Here is a 27,222-nt window from a genome sequence, read left to right as displayed (position 1 = left end):
ACTTTTCAGATTGTTTTTAAAACTAGTCAGAAGAGAAATTGTACAAGTCAGATGCTTTCTCTGTTTATATGTAGTCAGCAAAACTGCCCTGTTATATAAAAATATAGTATAATTTAAAATCTACTTGTTTTCCCCTGTAAGATGAGTTGACGTCAAGATGTTATGCTCCGTTTAAAATGTCCATTAATGGTGCAATTTATTCTGGCAGTTAAACATTGAACAGTTTTTCCCAATTTGCAAATAAAACTGGCAATGCAGTGTTAGTGCTGGGTAAGTGTCTGTTTATGTGAATCATTGCATATGTCAGGTCTACTGCACTAACCACCAGCTCCCAGAATTTCCTCATGTTACAGTATCCAGTATACTTTGAGTCTTCAAAAGGAAAATAAATGAAAAAGCAGACTGGTAGTCAGGATGTGCTGTATTGAAGAGTCACCATGATTCCAAAAATCTGGTGTAGTTTCTTGTTACCAATCGTACTCTTTAAAGGTAATGTAATTTCTGGACTCTGATTATCTAAGTTCCTGTGCAATCTTAAAAATGAGTTGTAAAGAATGTGCAGTTTAATTTTATCCCTATCCTGTAACTTTTCTTCGTTTCAGCCCTATCAAAAAAATCAAAGTTGCCATGTTAAAAGCTGGATGAGAGTTTCTAAATCTTTTAGAAGCGAGATTTCTGAGACATAGTGGCAGCTCCCTCAGCTACTTTCTTTAGAGACTGTGTAAAAAGATTTTTTAGGACCTGAATGGAAAGGTTTGTTTGGGTTTTTTATTTAACAGAAGCAGCAGAAAAAGAATAATGACATATTTCTTGGCTGGGTTCTCAACAAACTGATTGTGCACTTATGGTCAGTACAAGCATTGCCATTGATTTTAATGGAAACAACATCTTTGCACTGCCTATCTGATGAAGAGCTATAACTCTTGTGATGTGAATTATGAATATCTGCAAGACTTTTAGATGGTCATTGCTGCACTTGGTCAAATGTCCTGGTAGTGATGATTTGGATATAATCAGGAGAACCTGAATTGACTCTAACTGCCTCTTAAATACATTCAGATTTAAAAAAAAATAATTGTATCCAGTATACTGGTTTGACCTTGTCTAATTAAAAGTCATAAAGTGTGGAATGCATTTCCTATCGCACTGCAAAAGTAGTGAAGGACATGGGGGTGCATTGTTTGCTCTCCCTCATGCTGTACATGGAGCATGGGTAGAATTAGTGATCTGGACACAAGACTGTGTATATAACATTTTCCTCACTGTGCTTGGAAAAGTCACTCAAGTACTTTGTGCTCAGAAGCTTGTGATGAAAGGTGAGCTGTACAAGAGCTTGAATCTAGGAGAAGGTCTTTAAGGCACAGCTGGTGTAAGATACAATTGTTGGCTCTGCTCTCTCTGATAAGAGCAGATTGTATCAAAGATGCAGTGGTGCTCTTCTAAGAACCGAGGTAGAGAGGATAGTCCTTGCTAACTGGAGAGGAAGAGAAAGGCTGCAGCCTCCACTGATTATAAATCAGTCCAGGCTTTTTCAGCAAAGTATTAATTATGAATGTAGAAATCCTGCCCCAACAGAGCAGTTCCAATAGCATGTTAATAGTGTCTCTGCACATTCGTACAGAGCTTTGAAAATAGCCTTTAAAATTCTGCACACTGTCTATTAAACGAAGTCTGATTCTTTTCTCATTCATCACAATTTTATACTGGGGTTGATCTATTGATTTCAGTTATGTTGTGTCAGGCTGCCATTTCTCCAAGTGAATAATTTGGCTCTGTGCATAGGTTAAGTGAGAAAAGAGGTTCCTTCTATTATCCCCACCCATGAATGGCTCATTCATCTAACCCTTAATCTCTCTGGACCAGCAACATTTGGATAATAACAGGCTGCCTCCAGGGAATGATCTGAACTGTAAGCAGTTAATATATTCTCAGTACATTGGAGATTGAAAAACTGTTGTATGAGGGTTTAATATAATAATTCTACAACTAACTCACCTGGCAAAGGCAGCATTTTTTCTACACGAATAACATTTAATACTGCTTGCTTCTTTTTCCCTTGATAGCCCTGTCATATGTTTCTGTCTGTCTTCCCTCAGGTTATCGCTACATCACTTGCCAGATTCAAAATTGTTCTGATAAGACAATGACAGTCCCATTTGCTGGTAGTACTGATCGGGATTCCCTGACTGTGCAGGATGACTACATATTTCTGCAGGTACTTTCATTTTCGGGAGACATAGCTTATTCTTGAATCAAAATAATTTTAAATAGTGCAGCAACACTGTAAGGAACAGGGAGAAACCTGTTCCAGAGCATGAATGATGATTTATGAATTTTTATGGGGAACAAAACATTCTTTTATCATTAAAAAAAAAAAAAAAAAGGCATCTTTAATTTGTGCAACCAGTTGCCCTTTAACTATATGAAAATTTCCAAGCAGATTGTATGGTTCAAAGTTACTTTCTATAAATACACTTGTGTATTAAGCAAAATGCAACCCTTTTGTTCTTATGCTTACAATATCTTCTGGTTCCTGATAAAAGCATCTGAGGACAACCACTGACAGACTGATTGCACAGCTTCTTCATAAGGATTCTCCTCTGAAGAGGTTTTGCCAGGAAAGAACTTACATGGCTGTGCTTAGGAAGCAAAAGAGTGGAATAGTCATAGCTGGGATCTTGGAGCAAACTAGTATAGAATCGTAGAATGATTTAGGTTGGAAAAGACCCTTAAGAATGAGTCCAACCATAAACCTAACACTGCCAAGTCCACCACTAAACCATGGCCCTAAATGCCACGTCTACAACTCATGGTGGTCCAAATTACATTGGGGTTATTTCATTCCCAAACTACAGGGCCTGTGTGCAGAAATATGGGCTGAAACTTTGTCAGGCTTATGGCACCAGTACAGCTCAGGCACACTTGAAAACTTTGTTTTATGTGCTTGGCACGGGTTGTGATTTGAATCTATCAAAGCTGCAAACTTCTCAAAAAAATGTTATGTCCTCCTTGTTTTGTTAGATTTTACTGGGGAAGTTGCTTGTGCTTTCCTCAGTGGTTGGCTATCATTTTTCCCTTGGTTTGATATGATTTGTTTGCTGCAAGACTTGTCTATTCATTGACTTTTGCAGGAAAGCAGTATTGTGACAATGGATAGGTCTCCCCACCACTGCCTCAGTGTGTGTCGGAATGGCTTCCTTGCAGCTTTCTCTTCTTGGGGCTCTTCCACAAAGACCTGTAAATTAGTAGGGACACAAAGGATCTGTCCTCCTCTTGTTTGGTGCAGTGGTTTCAAAAGCCTGCATGGCTTAGAACAATTAGCACTATAAGGAAATGGAAAAAATGGCTTTGGGAAAGAATTTTTGGATTAAAGTAGGCATTTTTCATATCAGATCTAGCACTCCTAGCACTCATTTTGCTCAAAGGTATTATTATCTGTGCCCCCCAGGCACACTCTAAAATCCATTCCATGGTGTGTAGACAGAGAGAACTGTTTCTCACCATGTGAACTGCTGGGCTCAGCAAAACACTGGCTTCTTCCTCATCAAGCATTTTGTTTTGCTGAATGCCTTGTACAACTGCATCTTTAGCTGTTATTCCACCTCATGCCAGGCATAAGCAGACACAAAATGGAAGTGCAATGTGGAAATGTACATGTAAGTAACAGACAGTTGCTACAATCAAAAGGATGCCATTGGTAATGTGATCTCTGTAGATTTGACACATACCAGTGCCAGTAGATGAGATGTTCATGTGTTCTACATAAAGGAGAAACATCTCCAGTCTTTTCCTTTCACATTTAATTGTACTAAACTACAGTATGTAATGTAAATTTTATTGCTAAATTGGTTTGCAGTTAACCAATTACTGTAAACCCAGTTACGGGACGTTAGAAGATAACTGGGATCCTGCAGTCACATCTGAAGTGCAGCCACCCCAGAGTTGTGATGCAGTATTTACCTGTTCCAGTGAAACCTCACAGCAGCTGTACATGTGAGAAACAGCATGCTTTTGAAACCATGTGGAAATTCTTTTATCATGACGCTAAAATATTGCTGTATAAGTTACACTTAGACAGGGACTCCTCGTGATATCCCCAGCATTGCGTGCCAGAGAGAGGATGGGACAGAATCATCTGTGCAAAAGAAGAGGAGGGTTTGAGGCTGTCTTCCTGCCTCTGGCATTGCTCACATGCCCTGAGCTGTGCAAATGTAAATCGGAGCATTACAGGTCTGCACTGCTAAACCTGCCCCAAATCTGAGATTTTTTACCATCTTCGCGGATGATCTCAACCCCATTTCTTTAGTATGTCCACAAAGATCAGAAACTGTATTCGCAAAGATCAGAAACTTTCTAGTGTTCCTTTTTTTTCCAGTTTGCAATGACAGTCAGAGAGTTTCAGAGTGATTTTAGTAGGAGATTAAAGTTTCAACACTGTTTTTAAGCATAGACTAGCCTTTAATCTCAGTGAGGCTTGATATCACTGGGTGCTTCCACTCCAGTTCTCCTCTGCCCTGCATCATCTCCAGTCATTTAAAATGAGTGACATTAAAAAAAATGCATTTAAAAGAAGACTATGAAAAGATAGGTAAGACTGCCACTTAACACTAGTTAAACAAATGGTGAGGCTTTTGGTTTGATCCATCATCATTTAACAAATGACATTCCTAAAGGGCATCACATTTGAAATGGGTTTAAAGAAAGAGTCAAAATGCTTACAGTATTAAATGCTTTGGAATACTTTGTTATCTTTAAAATATCCAGGCAGGTGGACCTGCTGTCATACATCAATTCTGTTTTTACCAAGCCACATCAAGTTTGTATGCTTCAGGATAGGCTGTCTTGCAAATCAGGTTCCCTTTTTAAAAATAAAAGTTGAGGAGAAAAAGAGTCGAATTGGGGTAGGATTTTAAATGGATTTCCTAAGTTAAAGAAAGAAGATGAGTCTTTTTGTGCTTCTGTTTCACAATCTGATTTGTCATGGGCAACCAGAGAAAAATTTTTGACATTTCATTTAATTTCTTCCTTTTTTTTTTTGACCAATGCGTTTCTTCAAAGCAGCCAACCTTTATAAGCTTAGTGAAAATTACTAAGTAGCCATTACATAGCTGATCCTCTGGGCAGGGAAAATGTGAAATATTGTTTACCAAATGCTAAAATCTTCACTAATATCATCTGATGGTGCTCAAGTGGCTAAGTTGGAAATATGCTGATTTATATACCAGCACAGATTCTGATGTTATATTTCTGATTAGAAAAACCATGGAAGGTTGTTAATTGAGAATTTTCAGCTACGTTTTTTTAGAATATTCTTTTTGGTGCTTTGGAAAAATATTTGCCTTGTGGGGGCTTTTTTGTGGGCGTTGTGGGGTTTCTTTGTGAGTGATAGTCATACAGCAGTGTTCCTTTCAATAACTGTTTCTCTTGGCTTTCTTTAGTGAAAATCTTCAAAAGCACCAAGTATTTTATGTAAAACCTAATCTGTCTTCAGTTTCATACATGCAAGTCATTTAAATGCGTGTTTTACTTCTCTATTTAAGCATATAATTGTGTCTTCAGAACATATCACTGAGTTTAAAACTGACCAACCAATGGATTTAAAATTGCATCCTTATCTTCCACATGGCATGGTAGCATCTTCACTGGGAAATGTTTTATCCTGTATAGAAAATATTAGTCAGATATAGTAAATGTTTTACATAATGTTAACATGATTTATTCAATGTTTTGTGCTCTGCTTTGAAGTGTGCTGTGGAGTACTTCTTGCCCTTGAGGTACCTGGTGTTCATGGCCAGTGTACCTCCTCCCTACCTCTCACCTAAAGGCTGCTGCTGCCCCAACTTCTACAACAGGGCAAAGATGTGGGAGGCCACTGGGTACAAAGATATTAGTAAGGACTGAGGACAGTGGATGCTGAAGTCTCAGGTATCACCCAAAACTGCTGAAATGGCAAAAGAAAGAAGTAAATCATTTTTGTCTTCCTAAAGAGAAGAACAGATTACTGTGCAGATTATTTGCGTGCAATAAAAGTAATAGCTATGTATTTCAGTTGCAGGTTAAAAGAAAAACTTCCATCTCAGGTTCTTTAGGTTTAGCATAAACCATCACAGGGTTCTGTTTTTCCTTTGTACAGACAACATCAGCAAATCGGACCAAGTATTACGTGTCTTACCGTCGAAATGGCTTTGTACAAATGAAGTTGCCAAAATATGCGTTGCCAAAAGTAAGTATAAATGTTTTTCTTTCTCTTTTTGCATTTGTCATCTTCTCTTTCTACCTAAATTGGTTTTAGTGTTCTCTTTTTTTGAACCTCATTTATCTGGGACCACAATTTCTGCTTGTAAGGATTTCTGAATCCCATTTGTGGTATATTCATACCCTGCTATTTTTATTTTAATTCTAATAATGTAGTATTTGTAAACCGTAGAGGACAAGAACATACAGTAGCTTGTTTGTCATCAATTACTGCAATAGTTTTTGAGCTTTGCTTCCATGATGCAGTGTTACACACACAATGACAATGTAATGGTGTAGAGCAAGGGTTCTTTCAAGAACCAATTACAGTTTAATTCCACATGGTGTTTTCTGGTATAAGCATGAATAGTAATATAAGAGAATTTTGCCACTTGATGGTGCTCTATTTCACTAAAGAATCCCCATATGGACTTAAATTGCTTAATGAAATTGCAAGACTTGTTGAGAGGTTCTTTCAGTCTAGTATAACTTCCTAGTGACAGGGTTTCTGTATTTGCATAGTAAATCAACACTTAAGCACAGACAGATATTTAAATATGGTCTAACTGATGCAGTTGAATTTTTTGTGCTGCATACACTGTATTTCCTAACTTTACACTTAGAAGGTAGAAGCCTTCTGCAGTCCTGAAGAAAAATTACTTGGAATTTTTAAAGACCCAGCTGGATAAAACCCTCAGTAACCTGCTCTGGCCTCACAGCTCACCCTGCTACCAGCAGGAGGCTGATCTGGAGGTCTTGCTTTTTCATGTGATTCTGTGTGATTCTGTCACTAACTCAGAAGAGAACTAAGAAATGTTTTCTTTGCATGCTTTGAATTGCACAGGTTTAATTCATTGCTCATCTAGTGAAGGACAGTAGAGTACAATGTATTTCCTTCTGCTGCTATTGTTTTAAACAAAAGAATGTGCTTAATATCAGTTTTTCATCTTGGATTTTATTTCTGTGTCATTCTATATGGTGGGTTGAAGACTTCTGGTTTTAAATGTACAACATATTAACAGAATCTCAAATCAAATCCCCAGATACTAGTTGAACAAGAATCTGAAACCTGGATATGCTTCTAGTAGCACTATAGAAATGGCTATCATCTATTTATCTCTCTATCTGTGCTGTCAAGAAATATATACCCAAGGACTGATATACAGATCAATCCTTCCAGAAAATTATTTCAGTGTTTTTAAGGCCTTCAAAGTAGCCTTTATGGTTTCTTGGGGGAAATTATAATTAGCAAAACAACAGGAGAATACCCAGTTTTAAATATTAAAGAATAAAAAATGAGGACACCCCAAGGGACTACAGCCCATGAATCCCCATGCTGGGGCCAAAGAAAACAAGTAAGGAGCAAAGCAGGAAAGCAAAGAGTAAACAAGGAGCTTCAGACATACTCAAAAGTGTCAGTCAAAGCTCCCTGGTATTTCTGTCAGATGTAGTCTGGATTATTTGAAATAGTGCAGCATGCTGGATTCTTTGTCTTGGAAAATATGTTTCTTGTTTATTTGGGGGTTTTTTGTGTTTTTGTTTTTTTGTTTTTTTTTTTTTTTTACTTGATAGGCAGATTACTCCAGGCTTGATGGAATAGATAAATTAGAAGTTAATGGTTTCATTTTGCATAGAATCAGTAGCTACCTAGGAACAGGGTGACTATGTCATTTGGAAAGGGAGGTTTTTGTGCTCCTCCTAGTTCAGGCAATACCCGATGAGTGGAACAAAGTAAATGTTATCTCTTCAGCATTTTGACAGTGACTCCAGGAGAAGTTTCTTTGCTATCTGAGCACAACGAAGTTGAAAATTTCACCAAGAGGGCCACGAAGCCAGACATCCATTAGAACAGTGGTGGATGTGAAAAGTATTGACCTTTTCTGAAAAAGATATGTTTTTTTAAAGTGATTTGGTGCCTTCACATTGCAACAGAAATGTTAGATACTGAAGTAAATAAGAACACAGTTCTAAAATGTTTTATCATGCAGTGTTCCAGTGAGAGTTGTTCAAATACAGTAGAAATGGATCTTCCAGTCCTATTTTAAAAGAGTGGAAAAGACTCATATGAAGCAAATTACTGATGAAATTTTGTAAAGAAGCAGGATATCAGCAAAGACGCTGGCACATTAGAAGTACATCCAGATTATGTGACTGTGGAGTTGCTTCTTTTATGGTGGTAGGAGATAAACAGAATGGATGAATTTACAAAGGACCTTTTTTTTAAGATTGATTAAAAACAGTAGCTTTTGAAAGATCTGAGTTTCAGAGGGTTTTAAGTATTAGATTCTGCCTAACCAGGAGATGATGCATGACTGTAATAGGCTATATTTCATTTTTGTCAAAAGAATGGAATTAGATGTCAAAAAAATCTCTTTCCAAGTGGTCTCTGTAAAGTGCTTCACGGCAAGGGACAGAATCTTTGGGCAGTGATTGCATACAGGGAAGGAAAACTGTAGCCAAGCCAGAAGATATTACAGACTGATCAAGGATGTGTGTAACAACATTAAGAGAGCTGTGCTGGAATACCAACCTCCAGCCTGAGGGAGCAGGGCTGGATACTTCTGATATTATTCTTTCACTGCACAGATGTGTTTCACAGTGATTTTACATATGGAGATAGAATGAGCATTTTCAGACTGAGTAGTTAGAAAATGTTATTGATGTCTCATTTTCCTTTCAATATGAAGAGGTTGAAAATCTGCAAAAAAAAATTATTCAGTTGCTTTATATAGTTTTAATTTGCGTTTGTGTTTGTATTTGACCAGATGTACCCCCAAAGAAAAACCTAGAAAAGGATAGTTTGTCTTTGGACACATCTACAGTGCTTCGTACTTGTGAATGAAAGGCTGCTAAAAGCAGCTTCCATCCAAGCTTTACCTCTGCTAAGTTTCTAGGCTCCAACTCCACAGTGCCACTGAGCTCACCTTTTTGTAACACATCATAGCTCTGTACATGTACACAGAGAGCAGAGCCATTGGGGGATATCTAAGGAGCAGGATTCGGATAATTTTTTTAAGCTTTTTTCTGTGCCATTGATAGATTCATGTATTTTTTTTAATAGCATATTACTGACATTGCATGGAATCACACAGCTGTCTCCTGCATTTGACAGGAGTCAAGTGCTGGCTGCTCTCAGGTAGGGTGGTGGCAAAGGCTGGTAAGACCAAATTAAAGGTTGCTTCTATGCTCCCCAAAACAGAAGAGGAATTTTCACTCTGTTCTTTGAAAAATGAATTGGTTTTTACTTTTTTACTATATTCCATTTTACCAAGATTGCTTGTTCTGTGCTGCTAAAACTAGTTCAGAAGTTAGTAACTTGTAGGAAGGCAATACCAAAATCAAGCCAAGAGCAACAGGATTGCATCTGTGTGTCAAGTTGGCTGGTTAGGCATGCAGGAGTGTTCCAGTGGGACCCAGGAATCCTCTTTGGGCTATTTTGATCCTGGAGCAGTGGTTTAGCTGCCACTGCAGGAAGAGTAAGTGTGCCCAGGGGCACAAACTGAAGCCCCATCCAGTGTCAGCACACTTGCATTGTATAAACATTCCTGCAGCTGTCACTGCCCTTGCCTTGAGAAGTGCAGGGTGGAGAGAGTGGAGTACATTGGGTCTGGTCCTTATTCACGATTTTGAGTCATATGCCAATGTGTGTAACAAGAAAACTGGGAACTAGTTCATATCGGGAGTTTAAGCAAAAAAAAAAATTGTTAACAAAATTCCTGACCAAACCAAGGAATCTGCTACAAATTATGACAGTTTTGCTATTACAGTTTGGGAGAACTGAATTATTCTGAGTTCCCCTCCCACGCCTGTTAAATAAACTCCAATGATAGTGATCTCCTTTCATGATAGAAGGCACTGATTGATTCTGCATTTGTTCATGCCAGCTACAAAATCTTAATGATGCGAGAGCTCTATTGTCTGTTGTATCCTAATGCAATTCAGAAAGTTTAGTTTTGAAAAGATATGGTGTGGAAAAAACTTCTTTCATCTATTTAATCTCAGTATGTATTTTCAATCTTGGGAAATAGGCGATAATGTAAAATTTTTCAGGTAACCAAGATAAAAGGAATTATAGGTGGGTAACAAAAATAAAAGCAGAAAAAAATCCTATTGCCTTAGAAACAGGTTAAAGTCTGTAATTTATTCATGGTAATATGAATCTCCCATACATGCCTTTTATCAGATCCATCTATTCTTTTTGATTATCACCTGGTCACCTCTTCCTTGCCTCAGTCTGAGATATACATCACTGCTTTAACCATAGGCTTACTTCCATTTTTCTGTATCATTCAACAAGATGTAAGACTATCCTTAAATGGGTCCATTCCCTAACGGCAGAAATGGTAGAAGAAGATTCCTGCAATCCTTTTGCCAGCGAAGTTCCCTTGAGCATTTGGCTGCATGATGGCTGGATGGCAAACTATTGAGTCTATGACAGTGCATTTAGCAAAGCTTTTAGTCTCTCAATAGTTGTTTTTCCACATGGGAAGCTCCTTCACTACCTCTGCCACTTACCACCCTGGGAGGCTTTGGCTGAGGTTGTTCCCGTGTGCCAGGCAGAAGAGCAGTTTGCAGCTGCAGCAGGACTACTTTTCCATTCTTGTTCCATTCCATTGGAATGGCTGTTGAACAAAGAATGAAGGATAACAAAGTAGAAATGCAGGTGGCAGTGGCATTTGATGCAGAAGTATTCCTTCCCCAGGCGGTGTCATGGCAGTAGCCAGTGAACCTGAGCTGTAGCAGCTGTCTAGCTTCCTGGTTTTACAAATCCATCCAAAGTGGATTCAAGGAACTGTTATTTTTTTCACAGTGTAACTTTATATTGATTTCTCTCCTTTTCCTGTTTTACTCAGCCAGGCAAGGAAGATTAGGAGGATTATCTTTGCGATATGTGCCATCCGGTTACCTTGATTGTGCTTGAGAGATTATAGGGGCATAAATGTGGTACATCTGGAGGTCAAGGCTGAAACTACACATCCTTGAGTGCTTACATCTGTTGCACTTCTGATACATTTACTCCTCATGATTCTCTGTTTAATTCATCACTTGCTGCATGTTAACAGTTTGCTCAACCACAGTATTAAAAGATTGCAAAGGGGCAAAATTCCGACATCGAACTGAAAATTGTAAGATTTGAAAAACAAGAATTTTGAGGTTCTCTTTTATTTGCCTTAATGACTGAAGCACCACAGTCCTGCCTGCATAGCATATCCTGGCTATGCTGAACCTGGCTTACTGTGTTTTCACTTAATGATATTTTCTATGTCATCAGCACATTTTAAACTAAGGAGCACTGGCTTGCAGTACAATCCTTGTCGTCTTTTATATTCTTTTGTCTTCAGGCTGTGATTGTAATTATTTGTGTCATAGGATTTCTTATCACAGTAATATAGTAAAGCATATTGAACATTTCTTGAATATAAAATTCTCTACAGTATTTGCAGACTTATAGGGTGTTCAGTTACTAAATGTAGATGGTGTGGGGCTATATACAATGAAAATAATGCATTTCTCTTCCTTTCCTCCTTTAAACTTCTGTCCTTCCTCTCTGCTATGCACAACTCCCCCAAAACCCAACTCTGTTAATTGTTTGATGGTTTTGGGCTTCTTGACTGACTTTTGATTGCGTGTTCATTCTGCCTTCAGTGAAAACAGACTTGACTGCATTAAAAGCAGATAATTTTGGAAAGACCGATCATGTTTGTATCTCTATGTTAGAAGGAAAGAAATAATTCTTAAGCAGTATGGGTGTTTTCTAGAAGTAAAATTTGATTGTGGCTCTGTCCTTGCTGGAAGAGTTCTTGGATGCTTGTTCTCCAGGTCATGGATGAACATACACAGTTCATTCAATGCCATGTGCACACCCTCAGACTCATTTATTTTATTTAACAGAACAGGTCTACCGATGTGATACGAAGTTTCTTTGAAGTGGTGCTCATCTTTTGGCACAAGTTGTCCTTCTGTATTTATTTAATTATTTTCAGTATCACTTTGAAACTGTCTTTCTGTTTATTTGTTTGTTAATTATGTTTTCTGCTACTGATGTAAGCTACTGATAGCAGCTTACAAGTCCCTGAGAGAGCAGGAGTGACATGACCTGTCACTGGATGCCTTGTTTAATCATGCCAATTTTTAATATGCAGTCTTTGATCACTTTCATGATTCATCTAGCATTTTTTATAGAAAAGTAATTCTGATTCAACAGATCTCCAGCTGTCTTTAATTTTAATTCCATTATCAGACTGAAATAGTTATTTGTCTGGAAAATGTTTATTCTCTTTAACATAGTTATGAAATTATAGCTCTTGTATTAAAAAACAAAACCACAACCAACAAGAACAACAAACACAAAAAACCAGCCCAAACCAGCAAATAAACCCTCAAAAACAAAATCCAAAAACCCAAATCCTGTCTTTTAATGATATTTCTAATTGTATTTGTAACTTTTCAAGTAATCTCCTTAGATGTAGTTTATATCCAGAATTTAACTCCAAGTAGACTTAGAAGACATTTAGTCCCGCTTTTCTTGGGGTTCACAGTATTTAAGGGCTGTTTTCCAGCTACTCTCATCCAACCACAGGGAAATGATTCTGTGAACTTGATTGGATAGTGGATTTTAGAGCACTTTTCAGGCTTCTTTGGTTGCATCTCTAGGTAGACCTATCCCTGGCCCTGGGTCTGTCTATTGCCTTGGACCTACGAGTTGTTCCACATATTTTTAGTGATAAACATACAGATTTCTGTGCTTGATGTGGTATAACATCACCCAATGAAGAGAGAAGGATGAAGAAAACAACGTGACAAAGGAATTTGCAAAATACGGTGCGCAAGAAGCACCATAGTAAACAGAACAGAGAAATCTCATGGGGGCTTAGAGGTTAAAAAAAAATATTTGAATGATACAGCTACTAAGTAGCATGTCAGAACCATACAAAAGTTTGCAACCTAAGAAGAGGAGATAAAGTAGATGGGGAATACTGGTATTTGGGAATCACAGTCTATTGTTGTGATCTTTGCAAAAACAGAGAGAGAGAAAAGTGCAAATGGCAAGAGCATGGATAGCTGGGCCAGTAAAACATGGAACAGAGCAGGCATGGCAGACTTGATAGGACAAAAGTAAAGTAGTGGAGGTGAGAGAAGGGATGTCCATGGAGGAATGAGCATGCCACAGAGGAAACTGCATGGCTGCTATGGCAAATTGGGAAAAGGACTCTTCCTTGGGACATCTGGAAGGGCGTGGACTCTCATTTGAACTTGGAAATGAAAGGAAAGTACAAGAGCTCAAACACTGAATGTATACAAAAATACAGCCTGGAGATAAACAAAAATCTCCATAGAGACAGTAAGGAACGCTTCAAATCCTGAAGATCTCTAACATCAGTAAAGAAGGTCTTTATAAATGACTTTGAATAAATTGTGTGTGAATAGTATAATTATAGAAAAATTAGATGATCAGTGGGACTTTGAGTAGTCTGCAGAATGCGGAGAGAGAAAGCAGGAGGGCCAGCAAGAAGGCAATTGCAGTAGTCCAAGCGTGAAATCATAAAAGAATAAATGCTTTGCTTATAGAATCTGCTGAGGTTACAGCCTGGGGTTGTATCTGTGTCCATGAATTAGATAAAGCAATAAAAACTTGCATTCCCTCCATCAAGGTATTTCTTTTTTTTCTCAGATGTCCTTTCTAGTTAACTCTTCAGTGACAGTAAGTTCTGTCTAGCAATATTGGCTGACATCTCCTCTTCATGTGCTTCCCATCTGTTCTACCCAGTGGGTAGTTGGGATGAAGGGTTGGATTTGCACACTGACAACTCATCCCCTGTATTTGTCAATCAATTTCTTCTTCTTCTTTTTAAATTCATCTTTTGGTATAGGAATAGTACAAGATTGACATGACTATTTAGCTTTGTTTTAGCTTGATTTTCAGCAGTCTGTGTCATCCAGGAGTTTGAAACATAAGTTTAAGAATTGGGCATGAAATTTGCAGTTTTTCTTAGATTGTCAATTACTTTTACCAGAGGATTATGTCAGAAAATGCTGGGCAGGATTGTTGCAAGGTAGTATAACTGAAGGACTGCTTTGCTTCTTGAAGGAAAAGAAATCACTGTGAAAGGAAAATAGCTGTAAGGCTGAAATGGAAATCTGAAGTGTAAATTCTGAATGGAAGGAACAAAGTTCAAGGCAGTGCAAGGGCAATTTCACTTGCTAAAACCAGGATCTGTTAAGGTCTTGCCTCAGCAAAGCTGGCATCCAGCAGTCTGAGCAGACAAACTTCTCTGTTGGTAAGTAACTGGCAAGAGAAAAGTGAACTCTCATTTGATGCAGTAAACTTCTGCAGTCCAACCCCTCCTTTCTTCACCTAACCCCTACAGTCTGCCCAAAATGAATCTTCCTGTCCTTGTGCACTACACATTTTGGCTCTTTGCACCTTGCTTCTGATGGCTTGGCTGCTCCTACCCCACCCTGGCAGAGGAGACCCACAGCTGTGCCTGTCCCCCAGCTCTCACCTCTGCCACCATGAGCCACCTTTGCAACCACTGCCACCCCTGGAGTTTTGCATTTGTCTGTGGCACTGCATAAATGTTTTATTATAATAATGTAGATAATAGTTTTGCTGAAAGCTCCTGGCTTCACAGGTGGTTAAGGGTTTTCTAGAGGTTTTCACACAAAACCCCTCAACTCTTTCTTTATTCTTTTTGATTCTGCTTCATTTCCATCCTTATTATCAGACAGTCATGGGAACTTTCCTTACACTGCAAAAGAAGAAGTGAATTTAGTATAGAATGTGGTGTGTTGTAGTGTGGGCTACCAAGCTTCATGTTGTCCTAGTTTAAGACAGGGGATGAAATATTCTGTACATTTAAGAGGCTTTTAAAAGAACCTTTTGGGAGCAGTTGCTGTGTTTTGCTGGCAATTCTACCAGACTTTCTGCTTCTGAGTAATTTTTGAGTACAAGAAAAAAGAGAACTACTCATGGGATGCTAAACAAAAATCTACTTTAGTACATAGTTCAACATGAAAGTCTTTAAAAACAGCATTGAGCTGTCATTGATAGAAAACTTCACTTACATTCTTTTGTGTTGAGATGTGTCACACATGCAAAAGTACTTTAAATTTAATTACATTATTAGTGTTTAATAACCATCTTCTGTTCTTATTAAAAATCTTTCCATTGTATTATTTTACTTCTATTCATTTATTTTTTTTTAATCGAAGTGCCTCAGTCACATCATGCATGTTTCCTAAAGTGTGACTGCCACGCTTTGGTGAGTATTCAGTGTTGCTCTGTTACTCACATTTTCTTCAGTCTTACTGGATTCTTAAGAATTTGTTTTGTTTCTCTCTTAGAATTCTACAAAGTAGTTTTCTTGCTTTATTTTTTTAAAGCAAATTCATCCCAAACTCATATTCTCTTGACATTCTGGTAGCTTTATTTAATATTCACTCCATTGCCTTAGTATTTTTCCAGTAATAAGGTGACCAGAACTGGATACAGTATCCCAGTTAAGTACAAAGGTCATAAAGAGTTTACAAGCTTTCAGTTTCTGTGACTAGATGTTATTTCTTACGTCCTCCCAACATCTGCCCTTATGCTGCCATATTCTGTTGCAAACTCACATCCTTTTATTCTGTTTGCTAAGCTTAGTACAGTGTTGCTACTTCCTGATTTATTTCTTCTGTTTAATATTAGTGTTAAATTATTTTATCCAGCTGTGCATTTTTTTGTATGAGATGTTTGGAGTGAAGAAGCTGGAAAAACTGAAAGCAAGCTGTTGTAAAATCCATGCCTGAAATTCTTGGGTAATGAATGCAGAATATTGACTCTCATGTTATTACTGTTGAATATTTAAGTGGTTTTATATACATAGACAGATAAATTACTGTTGCATACTATATATAATACACATGAGCTGTGTGCATGATATGCACTACTTCCTGTGTCTAACTGTTGTAAATTATATCTGATCCTCTTTGTATTATGCTATTTTTTATCTAGTTCTTATTTCTCTAGATACCTGAGGATTATTTGATAGATTAACTGTGTTTATGTTATTTCAGTCATTCACTTCTTTTTTTCCTTTTCTTTTTTTTCCTTCTTTTCAAGAAGTCATTTCCCACTTAAAGCAGATCTCAACTTTTGCACATTCACAGTTCTGGTCTTTACTAGGCTGTTTTGCACTGCAGTCAAAAGGCAGTGAGGAACTACCTTGGAGCAGTGGGATATAGCATGTTAATTAGTATTGTATTAGGAGATTATTGTTATTAAATGTTCAGATGTTTCCCTTCTCCTGCCTGTTATTGTTTGTAAAATAGAAATTATGGAAAAATTAGTACTTTTGTATCTTATTTTCCTACAGGATTTACAAATAATCAGTACAGATGAAAACCAAGTTTTTGTGGCTGTTCAGGAGTGGTACCAGACAGACACATACAACCTGTACCAGTCTGACCCACAAGGTGTTTACTACTCTATCCTGCTGGAGAACGTCCGGAGCACGAAGCAGCCAGAAGAGAATGTCCTGATAGATATCCTGGAGGTAGATCTTTACCTCTTCCCTTGTGTGTAGTCTATCTGAAGGAGTTTTTTATTAATATTTTGATTATGATTATAATTAATTTTCACAGTTATATTTAATGTAAAAAGTCTAGGATTTTGGGATTTTTTTCTTATTGTTAATACATCATTGCTACTTACATGTTTCCCTCTTAAACTACTGATGTGCTGTGTACTCTAAGAACTAGATTCTTGGAATGAGATTCCATAGATGTGCAAGTCCAAATTGATTTTTTTTTAAGATATTGAAAAGTGAAGACAGCAGCACAATTTATTATTGAAGTCAGAAGTTATGCAGCTGCCTGTGTACACCTTTTTTTCTTTTAGGTGACTCAGTGATGCATTGCCTGGTTTAGAGCAGGACATCTTTTAGCCAGTAAGGTTTCACAGTAATCCTGTGAGCCTTGTGCTAGGTTGTGTCAGCTCTAAAAGGCAAAGAACCAACAAAATTAGATATTGGGCAGCAAATCCACTTGCTTTCAGTAGGTGTCTTGTGCCAGCATTTTCTGTGAGACAAACTCTTCTGTAAACAAATTTATCTTGCATTTTAACATCAGTGCACTTGGCAAAAATAAGAGACTAAAGAATATAGTGTTTTGGAAGAGTACCAAAGACTGTTATCAACTCCATTCCTGCTGATAGAATGGAATTTCAGTGTAACGTATTTCCCTGTAATAGGGTGTACATTTGCTCCGGTTCTGTTCTTTTGTGTAGCACATAGTACTGGCTGTTATCAGAATATTAAACTAGTGCAGCTTTGGTCTCACCCAGTTTGTCCCTCATTACACTTTAATCTGCCTGGTGTTAATATAAAACCAAACCAAACCAAACAAAAAAAAGAACAACCGAAGTTTTTTGGCAAAAGTTTGTAGTAATTCTGGATACAAGGCACACACTGACATAGCTGCTAAATAGCTGTAATTAGACTCTTCTTGGTGAGGGAAAATGATAGTGATTTTTTTCCTCCTTATCTCCTCCATCTTTCTTTCACTTTTTTTTTTCTAAATATCTGTAGTAAAACTAACAGGTTTCTCATTATCAGTGATTATTTTCTAGGCTCTACCTTTTTTAGAAATGAGGCTTCCTAATGAGTGAAGCTACACATGGTGTGTAGCCACATTCCCACAGAGTGATTTATTGACAGCATTAGTTTGCAGCCTTTTGCTCCTGCTCACTTCTGTGGGATGCAAAGCTAAAAGGCAGCCAGGTGCAATCTCTACTCCTTGCATCACCTGTAGCATGCAATTTCAGATAAGTTGTACAGAGATGCTACCCCTGGCTGCTCTTTTGTCTACAAAAGTTATTAACTTAATTCAGGTACACTGATTATTTCATAATTTCCAAATGTTACTGAAGGCATATTAGATAATGTGATCCTAGATTATTGTGTGTGCTGGATCAATTTGTAGGGCTACATTAAAAAGAAAATTTACACATGAGAAAGAGTAATTTAAGGAGCCACAGTGAAGCCACACAATTCAATTTTTTTGAGCTGTTTTTGAAATAGAGCTGCAGTATAGGAGAACACTTTTATTTGCTTATGGTAAGAAAGCCCACAGCTTCCAGATAGCTTGTATGATAAATAATTAGTGTTCATCTTGTTTACTAGAATGTGATCAAGTACTCATGATGTATGGGTTATTTACCCAGTATAAAATGGCTAATAAATAGAACACATATTGCAGTCCTTGAGGATGGGATATTTTTTGATCTAATCTGGGGTTTCTTTCTGGGCATTTTAATGCAAGTATCCCGTCTTGGGAAGAGGAATCTTCAGTGCAGAACAGAGACTGTCCTCAATGGCTGACAATTTCTTTCCACCAGTGTATAATTCTCCTTAAAATTTGCACTGTTCATCTTCGTTATCCTCTGCTGACCCCACTTCATCTTTTACTTGTACATCTGCTATAAAATCTTTAATAGGTATTAATTTTCTTTTATATGCTTTATCTTTTTTGCACCATATTTCTTTTCATGTTGCATGTGTGAAAGGGGAATAATTCCCAAATACTTAATCAAAAAAAAGTTAAGTATTAATTGACTGACCAAAAGGAGCACGCCCTTGAAATATGTGACTGTATACAAGGAACATGTCCTTGAAATTATATCTAGTGTTGCCAATGTGAACCAGCCACAAATTTGCAGAATGGGCATACTAATGTATACTTCTAGATTTGTTCTTGCTGTGACTCCTCATATAGATAAGAGCTACACAAATTGCAGTAGACATTCTTCATGCCTTTTTTCCCCAAACAACGAATTATATATATTTAAATTTTAATCACAAACATGTATTATATAGCAGTAATTTCTGCATTCAAGGGTCGGACTTGATGATCTCGGAGGTCCCTTCCAACCCAACTGATTCTATGATTTCAGTAACTGCTGCTAATAAACACTGTGGGGCCATCTGAACTGTTCTTCTTGCTACCAACTAGTACAGAATATTGTTTGGCTGTAAAATCAGAAATGTAACAATCAGCGATTAATGTGTCACAGCAGAAAACCTGCTCAGAAAATTGGTTTATAAGGTGTAGAAAATAGGTGCTCTGAAAGTTGACCTAAAAGTCCAAAGAAAATCAATGGAAAGGTGCTTTTGAATTTCCTTGTGATTATCTGTCTTGAGTAGCTGCTGGAGTGTTCATCAGAGTAACTGAGCACTGCACAATGTTGAAATGTCTTCTTTTCCATACCATCTTATTGTTAATATGAATCTTTTCCCTTCTTCATAGGAAGATACTAATCTCCCAGTTTTAGATTAGGGAACTGAGTCAGGGAGTAGAAAGTACAGAAGAAATTGGGTGCATTTGGATCACAATCTAATGCAGAAGCATTTACAATATTTACAGAAAGAGTGAGGTGTGTATTTGCATAGGCCACAGAACAAATGAAATAGAAAATGCTACAGCAGAAGTGAGGTGTTTTAAAGCTGCCATTTTTTACATGCTATAATTTTATATTAGTTATTGGTTTTTAGGCTAATGCACCACTCTGAACATTATACTTCTGAACTTACTCGGAAAATAGATGCCTGAAACCTATTTATTATTTCAAGCAGAGTTTTTGCCTTTCATTCAAAATACAACTGCTGTGAAGTGCTGGTCAGCTTTTATCTTTTAAAACAGCAGTGAGAGAAGTTAACTGAGACACTAGAAGAAATGTTTTCATAACCTTTCAATGTTTGATAGATTCAAACACTTCTGTCCCATATTCTAGAGAGGAGAAGTTACCCTAGAGCTTGGTTAGATTAGAGATGAGAGTGGGAATGGAGAAAAATTTTAGCCTGACTCCCATTTGATGATTACATTGAATGATTAAATATTCATTAAACAAGAATGAGGGGGAAAAAGAGAGAGAGGAAACAAAAATATTCATGATGCAGCACTGTTTTTGCCATCCACAAATGAAGAGAGAAACCTCAGCTGCAGTCCCTGACCTAATTATTGTTTAAATATTTAATATTGTGTTCACTGGAAGAAAGACACACATAGAAATTTTACCCCAAGTCTGCCTTCCCACGTAAATGTTTGAACTGCCAGGCTTTTCATGGCTGTGCTGTTTCTCAGAGGTAGGATATGTAAAAAAGCCCCAGCAAGATGAAAATGCTTTTAAATTAAGGAAAGCAGGTTTCTCGTTTCTTCCCTTCCTTTCCTTTTTCACCTGCACTGCTAAGTAGTTGACTTTTATGGTGTGTTTGACTTGGAGGTAGCTCTGAGCTTCCAGCATCCTGGATAAGTAAGCCAACCACACATGCATGGGGTTTAAGGAAGAAGGAGATCATGAGAGAGCAGGGTATTAAAATGACTATGCAAAATTTTGTTGTATAAACTTAAATATTTCTCCAAGTTCTAAGCTGTTACAGTAACCAGCAGAATATTTTTATTCTCTGTAGGTTTGGGTCAGTTCCAATATTTATAAAAAGTGAGTCTCAAATCTGTAGCCTAATAGTAGGGATGCCTTATCTTCACCCTGAATGTAGACTTCTGTTAAGTGGAGTTAATAACTGGTAGTTGGAAAAAAAGAGAACAGTAAATATTTCAAATAAAAAATTAAAGTTCAAGAATGCATCATGTCATCAGGAGACAAATATTCCTGATCATTCAAAGAGCTGACTATCTTGTGCATTTATTTGTAATGAATGCTTTGATTTTGTTAAGTGGCAGCACCCAAGGAGATTAGCAAGCTCTACTGTGCTGGAAATGGTATATGAATTGATATACATTTCCAGAATTTTTTAAAAATTCAAGAGATCTAATAAGTAATCACAAGGGAAATAAGAGCACTCTTAAGGAAATCTTCAATTTTAATACAAGATCTTATCTCATGCCCTTGGGTGGAATATATGTTAATATGTTAATAAAATAAATGTTAGGGCTAGAACTAAACATATTAAGGTGCAATTACTGTCAGGTTGATTCTAAAAATTATCCCCATTAACTTTGACACTTTGAGTTGTAATAATTTTCTGATACAAGCTGTTTTGAAATAAAATAACAACCCAAGGGAAGAGTGAGTCTGTAAACCTTTTTTTTTTTTAACTTTTTTTTTAATTCAGTATTATTTTAAAGGCTATTTTGTTGTTGTAACCTATTTGTGTGCTATTCACATGATGTGGGTCACAGAACTTCAGTGTTAAAGTCAGGTGTCTGTTAAAAATTGCTTACATCATTTGTAGAATAGCATTTTAGAGATGTCCATATTTAAAAAAATGCAGAGCTGTAATTTTAACAGTAAGGCCATGGTATAGTAATTTTTGTATTTTGCTTTATAAACTACATGTAATTTGATTAGCCTTCTGACACTGAGAGAATTGCATATACTTTTTAAATAGACTTAGAAATACAAATCAGTTTGTAACTGTCCTCCCCGTCCCCCTTTCTCCCTTTCCTCTTGTCTTTTTGCCTTCCTTCTATATTTTTAAGGTATCATTAGCTTTCAATTCAGTTTCCAGGTGAAAGTACCTGAGATACAGCTCAGAGCCACAAAAGAGCAGCTAATCAGGGATAATCCTTGTTGAAAAAATGTGTATGTGCTGGATATTAACTTCTCTCCTGTATGCTTCAGGTCAGAGGTGTAAAAGGAGTTTTTCTGGCCAACCAGAAAATTAATGGGAAAGTTACAACTCTGATAACCTACAACAAAGGCCGTGACTGGGATTTTCTAAACCCTCCAGACATTGATATGAATGGCAAACCAACAAACTGCAAACCTGTAAGTGGTTCTTTTTTGTTTATCCTCTCTATAAAGTGCACAAGAATTATCTGTATGTGCAATAGTTCCAACAGCCCAAGAGCTTTATGCTGAGTTTACCAGCCAAACTAGAAGACAAATCTACTTGTATTGCATGAGCTATGGTTTCACAGGCTATTAGTCCAGTCATCTTGTAGAGTGAGTAGTCAGGGCTCTCTGCTGCACTGTATTTCGTATTTTAGGTCACTTTGACACAAAGAGGACTTTTTCTTTTGTGTCAACCACACAACCCAGTTCAGAATAATCATGACAATAGTCATTTGTGTCTGGATATAAGGGTCATATAATGAGTTAAATAGAGTTTATCAATAATTTTTCTCTTTTCATCTTTCATATTTTTTTCATATTAAATCAAGGTTCCCTGTTAAAGGGAACTTCTTACAGTTGCTTGAAAATAAATACCACAATAACCTGCACGAAAAAGTCCTTTCTTTTTGTAAGACAATATTATTTCTGTTTGTTTAGATGTCCCAGCTACTATAGTGTTTTGTTATTTGCAAAACTATACTGAAAACCTTGTATTTGACTTCTGCTGAGTACTAAAGCTCTGCATTAGCAAAATAAACTTTGTGCCAGAGCTTTGTTCCCTCTCCACATAGCAGAAATGGAAGGCTGGAGCTGCCGGTTCCTATTTGAAGAGTTCAAGACTGTGCTACAAGGTTCAGGTCTGCAGGGCTTGATCCAGATCATTTTGAGATGAGTGGAAAGGTTGCAGTGGCAGTGGTTCCCAGGCGATGCTGGCAGCCCACTCCTGGTAAAGCTCATGGCTGGAATTGCTGTGAACAATATGACCCTTGAGTACCACTGCACAAAGGGCAAGAAACAGTAAGTTGCTTAGGAAGGAGAGATGATGTGTCCAAAAGTCGTTAAGCTATTTTTCATACCACTTTTTTACTAAAAAAGACATTTTCAGTCCAAGCAGTTGTTTTTAAACATCATTTTACCGGTTACCTGGGACCAACAAACATGCAGTATTTGTTGCTGTTAGTTAGTTAGCATTTTTAAGCAATTATTCTGTCAGAAGGGGGTTTTATACAATAATTTCACACTGACTTCTTCGAATATGGAAATCTTTTTGTTGAAACAATGGCACACTACACAGACATCATCAGAGATTCTTGTTAGAAAGTGAAGGTTGATATTTCAGACTGGAATTTGGCACCACGGGAAACAGCCATTCTTTTTCTCTGTGAAGACAAACATTGCTGAAGCTGCTCTCTCTCTGGGCTTTCATTGTTGTAGGAGCATGAATGTTAGCTATTATTTGTAAAACTTGTTGTCTTTTTCTTCCCTCAAAAGCCTGATTGCTACCTTCACCTCCATCTCCGGTGGGCAGACAATCCCTATGTGTCGGGAACAGTCCACACGAAGGACACTGCACCAGGGCTCATAATGGGGGCAGGTAACTACATGACATTATGTTTTAGGACCTAAAATGTGGTGGTGGCTCTTTGTAGAACTTTGGTTTATAAGAATATGGTGCTATGAACGTTGCCAAAATAAGGCTTTCCTGCAGAATAATCTTTTAGGGAATCTCTTGATCGAACAGTTAAATAAAACTTAATTGAAGGCCCAGAACTGTATCTTTTTAGGCAGATCTGTAACAAGTTCCTGGATACATTATGCTTTGCTGTGCTGTGTAGTACCTCCTTCCCTATTAATGCAGTGTGGAGGTGTGATGGTGGCTGAAGGACATATCCTGAATTCTTTTTCTCTGGAAGTGACATGCAGGGCCTCCAGCATCATGAATTGCCCAGCAAAACTGATGCAAATGCTGGCCAAGCCTTTGTTTTTAAGCCTAGATACAGATAATTTGTCTTGTAATTTTTATTAGTTCCTTTCTGTCTAAAGAGAGATAAATTGAAAGAGACCTATGTGTCTCTGTGTTGGGAACAATGCTGGTTGTGGTTTCTGCATTATAACATCCATATGGAGCCATGTCACTCTGAAGTGGCATTTAGTGAAATAAATTCCATTGCAGTGTTGAGCTCATCAAGAAAAGTATTCTCATAACTCTGTTTTACTTTGTATCCTTGTGATCCATCTATTAATTTTATTTAATCTTCTGTTTCTTTGTTTCAAAATTATCAAATCGTTAACTGTTCTAAGTTCTTTTTTAAATTGTATTATTTTATTCTTGTATTATGGATTATGTTTAGGTGGAATGCCACATTCTCTTTTCATAAAAATATATCTGTTTTTAATGAATAATGGCTTCTGGTTTAGCTTACACTTGTCTATTATGAAGAGTTTATTAAATTGAAAATTTCCTGAGAATATCAAGGTGAGCATATTTGGTGTTTAAAGAGAATGACAGCTGCCAGTACTTCCATGTAACTGAAGATTTCAAGTTTCTCCCTAGTGAAAAGGGAGTTTAAAGTATTTTACTGGACACAGACCTACCTGGTGAAATGCTGCTATGTTTTTATTGATACAAATGAGACTAAGAATTTATACAGTGCCCTTGTAGATAGATTTCTAATATGTGTTCAGTTCACATTTTATGAATTCAAATGTTTCAAAAAATAACATCCATTTCAGATGTCTTCTTTTTACATAAAGATACTCCAAAAGTAGGTTCTTAATTTTAGCCCCATCATATTGTGCCTAAATACTTTCCAGTAGCAAATAAGGCAATGAGATTTAATTAATTAGTCTGTTACTCCTATTTTGTTTTTCTTTCTTCTTGCACTGTAATCTGATGTGTTGAACTGATCTTTTGATGGGGATTTGTAGAGGTTTTTTAAGTCCACTCTTCTCTGAGACAGTATTAGAGAGGGCAGGTTGTAGAAGCATATTTTGCCCTTAACTCCTTTCTAGAATGGGGTGAGATTTTTTCACTGTCTGTCTCTTACTGTGCCAGGTAGGTAAACTTGTCAACAGTTTTCCTCCACGTAATCATGAGGGATTGTTTTTGATAACATCCAAATATCATTAGGAACTGAACTAACATTTAAATCTGACTTGGTTGCAAAGCAACCTATAGTGTAATGGGAATAGCATAGCAGCTGGCTAAAAACCTGGGATGGATGGAGTGAAACTGGGAAACATTTACCTGAGAGTAGTGCATCCTTTTTCTCGTAGGTCATGTAACTGCAAACAGAGAGAAGGTTTTGTAGCCTTAAAAATTTTATAGAGCAACTGCATCCCCTTACCAACAGATGACCTGAATCAATTCTGATTTTGACTTGCATTTACATTATTTGGATGCTCAGGTCATCTGGATTCAGTGCATATGTTCAGTCTTACCTGGCAAACCTGATATTCTTGTAAACTTACACTTCTTATCAGAAATACTTTACATACAGTGACTGGAATTTCCTTTGGCCTGACCCTTGAAACTGAAAATCCTATGCAAATCAACACAAGTACTATGTTCTTAGCACATACAGAAATCAGATTATTTGGGCCACAACACATATTATTGGAATTTTGATGTTAGATTTAGAGAGAGCACATCTCTGGAAATGACTGAAGGTGATAAAGATCTGTGAATGTCTGCTGATCACACCATGTCTAGGAACCATCAGTGCCTTGTGCTGAAAAAAGGGAAATGTATTGTGAGGGTGATGTAGGTAAATAATTGCCAACAGAGAGATGAAAATACTAATACTCTGTCAAAATATCGTACAGTGACCTTATTAATAAGAATGTGTACAATTCTGATAATCAATTTTCAGGACCAGTGAGCAGGTGCTAAGAAGGCCTACTTGGCAGTTGATGGAAATAGAGAATATTTACAAGAACCTCATTAGCTGAGACAATAAAGGACAATAAAGAATATGGGTTTTTCTCCTGAAAGTGTAACCATGGGGTAAAAACAAGTAATGCAAACAAGTGGATACAAGCTAGAAATATGGATTCTAACCATGAGAACCATGAGGTTCATTGTCTCAATTATAGCAGTGTGGCTATCAATCAAAAATAAAAAAAAATTCCTTTAACATGGAGTTTGGCTTTTTTGTAGAAAACATATACAGCACAGCTGCTTGTGGTAATGGAAGAGCTAACCTGTGACTTAGGGACAGTTTTGATACTGTGCTTCAAAATCAGAGCTCAGAGACTACTGAATATTGTTTAATTAAAAAAAAATTAAATGGTGAACAGCATTAACACCTAGAGCGTTTGGGAAAATACAGTAATAGGATTTTAAAATTACATCTTTTTAAACTCATATTTACAAATAAAAATTCTACTCTATTAAAGTTGAATGAATAGTTCTCAGGAATGCATATTTTTAACTTATGTATATAGATAAATTGTGCAGACAGAATATTAAATTTTATAGCTGTATACAAAAGTGTTCTTTTAAATAACCACTTTGCTCTCTTTAAGAAATGTAATAGGAGTTTGCATTTACATTTGATTATGCATCTTAATATTGGCAACAGCTTCTACTTCTCACAGCATCAGCTATGAAATGTGTGTCAATTCATGTGCAAATTTTTACTATAAACTTGCAAAGGACTTTTCTATGAAAAATGTTTAGAGAAGGATAGCTTTTTCAGGTGCTAGTTTACAATAACTACTTGTTTAGCTTCCTATCCAGACGGCAAATCAAGCAAGGAGTAAATTCTGCACATTCACAGAAATTGAGGAAGTGTTAGAAAAGTTCTGTTTACTTTTTGTCGTGTCAGGCCCAAATACATTGCATACACTGTGATGAATTTCTATCATTTTTCACTAAAGTAGTATACTGGGATGCCTCTATAAAAAAGGATGAGGGAACAGGGAGATGATTGAGCATTTCCCAGTGCATTTTGTCGTGAATATCCTGCAATTCCTTTGAATTTTTCTCACATCAACATGTTCCTCAGTTCTGATTCCCCACTTCCTCAGCTGAACACATCTTCAGCTTGCCAGGCAAAAACTATCTGTCTGAGACATTTAAATACAAATTGATTGTATATTTGTTCTGCACTGTGACTACGAGCTTACAAACCATGAAATTTTAGCTTATTGTGCATTGCCTGAAGGGGTGTTATGACTGTATTAATTACCAATAGTCCAGGCAAGATACATGTCTCTTTTTGGAGTTGGTAGGTCTGCATGTATGCTAAATTTAAGTGACTGGAAAAGATTTTCCATATTAGAAGGATTATCTAAGTGTTGCATATGGGGATTATTTCTTCTCGCAGTAAGCATGTCTAAAGTCACATATAAAAATATGGATAAACACAGTAAGT

The 27,222-nt window shown here is 37.0% G+C and overlaps 1 protein-coding gene across 1 annotated transcript in view; it reads left to right on the top strand.

The window, feature by feature from the left end:
• SORCS2 (sortilin related VPS10 domain containing receptor 2) overlaps nucleotides 1–27,222 on the top strand; it is a 231,400-nt gene that overhangs the window by 137,924 nt on the left and 66,254 nt on the right. Inside the window, exons 5-9 of the mRNA XM_018079321.1 lie at nucleotides 2,097–2,215; nucleotides 6,134–6,223; nucleotides 16,590–16,769; nucleotides 21,851–21,997; nucleotides 23,336–23,438. Of these exons, the coding sequence (XP_017934810.1) occupies nucleotides 2,097–2,215; nucleotides 6,134–6,223; nucleotides 16,590–16,769; nucleotides 21,851–21,997; nucleotides 23,336–23,438 (639 nt within the window). The remainder of the gene's footprint in view (nucleotides 1–2,096; nucleotides 2,216–6,133; nucleotides 6,224–16,589; nucleotides 16,770–21,850; nucleotides 21,998–23,335; nucleotides 23,439–27,222) is intronic.

The sequence above is a fragment of the Manacus vitellinus genome, unplaced genomic scaffold, assembly GCF_001715985.3.
Source record: "Manacus vitellinus isolate BGI_N305 unplaced genomic scaffold, ASM171598v3 scaffold_0_pilon, whole genome shotgun sequence".
Taxonomy (NCBI): domain Eukaryota; kingdom Metazoa; phylum Chordata; class Aves; order Passeriformes; family Pipridae; genus Manacus; species Manacus vitellinus.
This window is presented reverse-complemented; position numbering and strand designations above follow the sequence as displayed.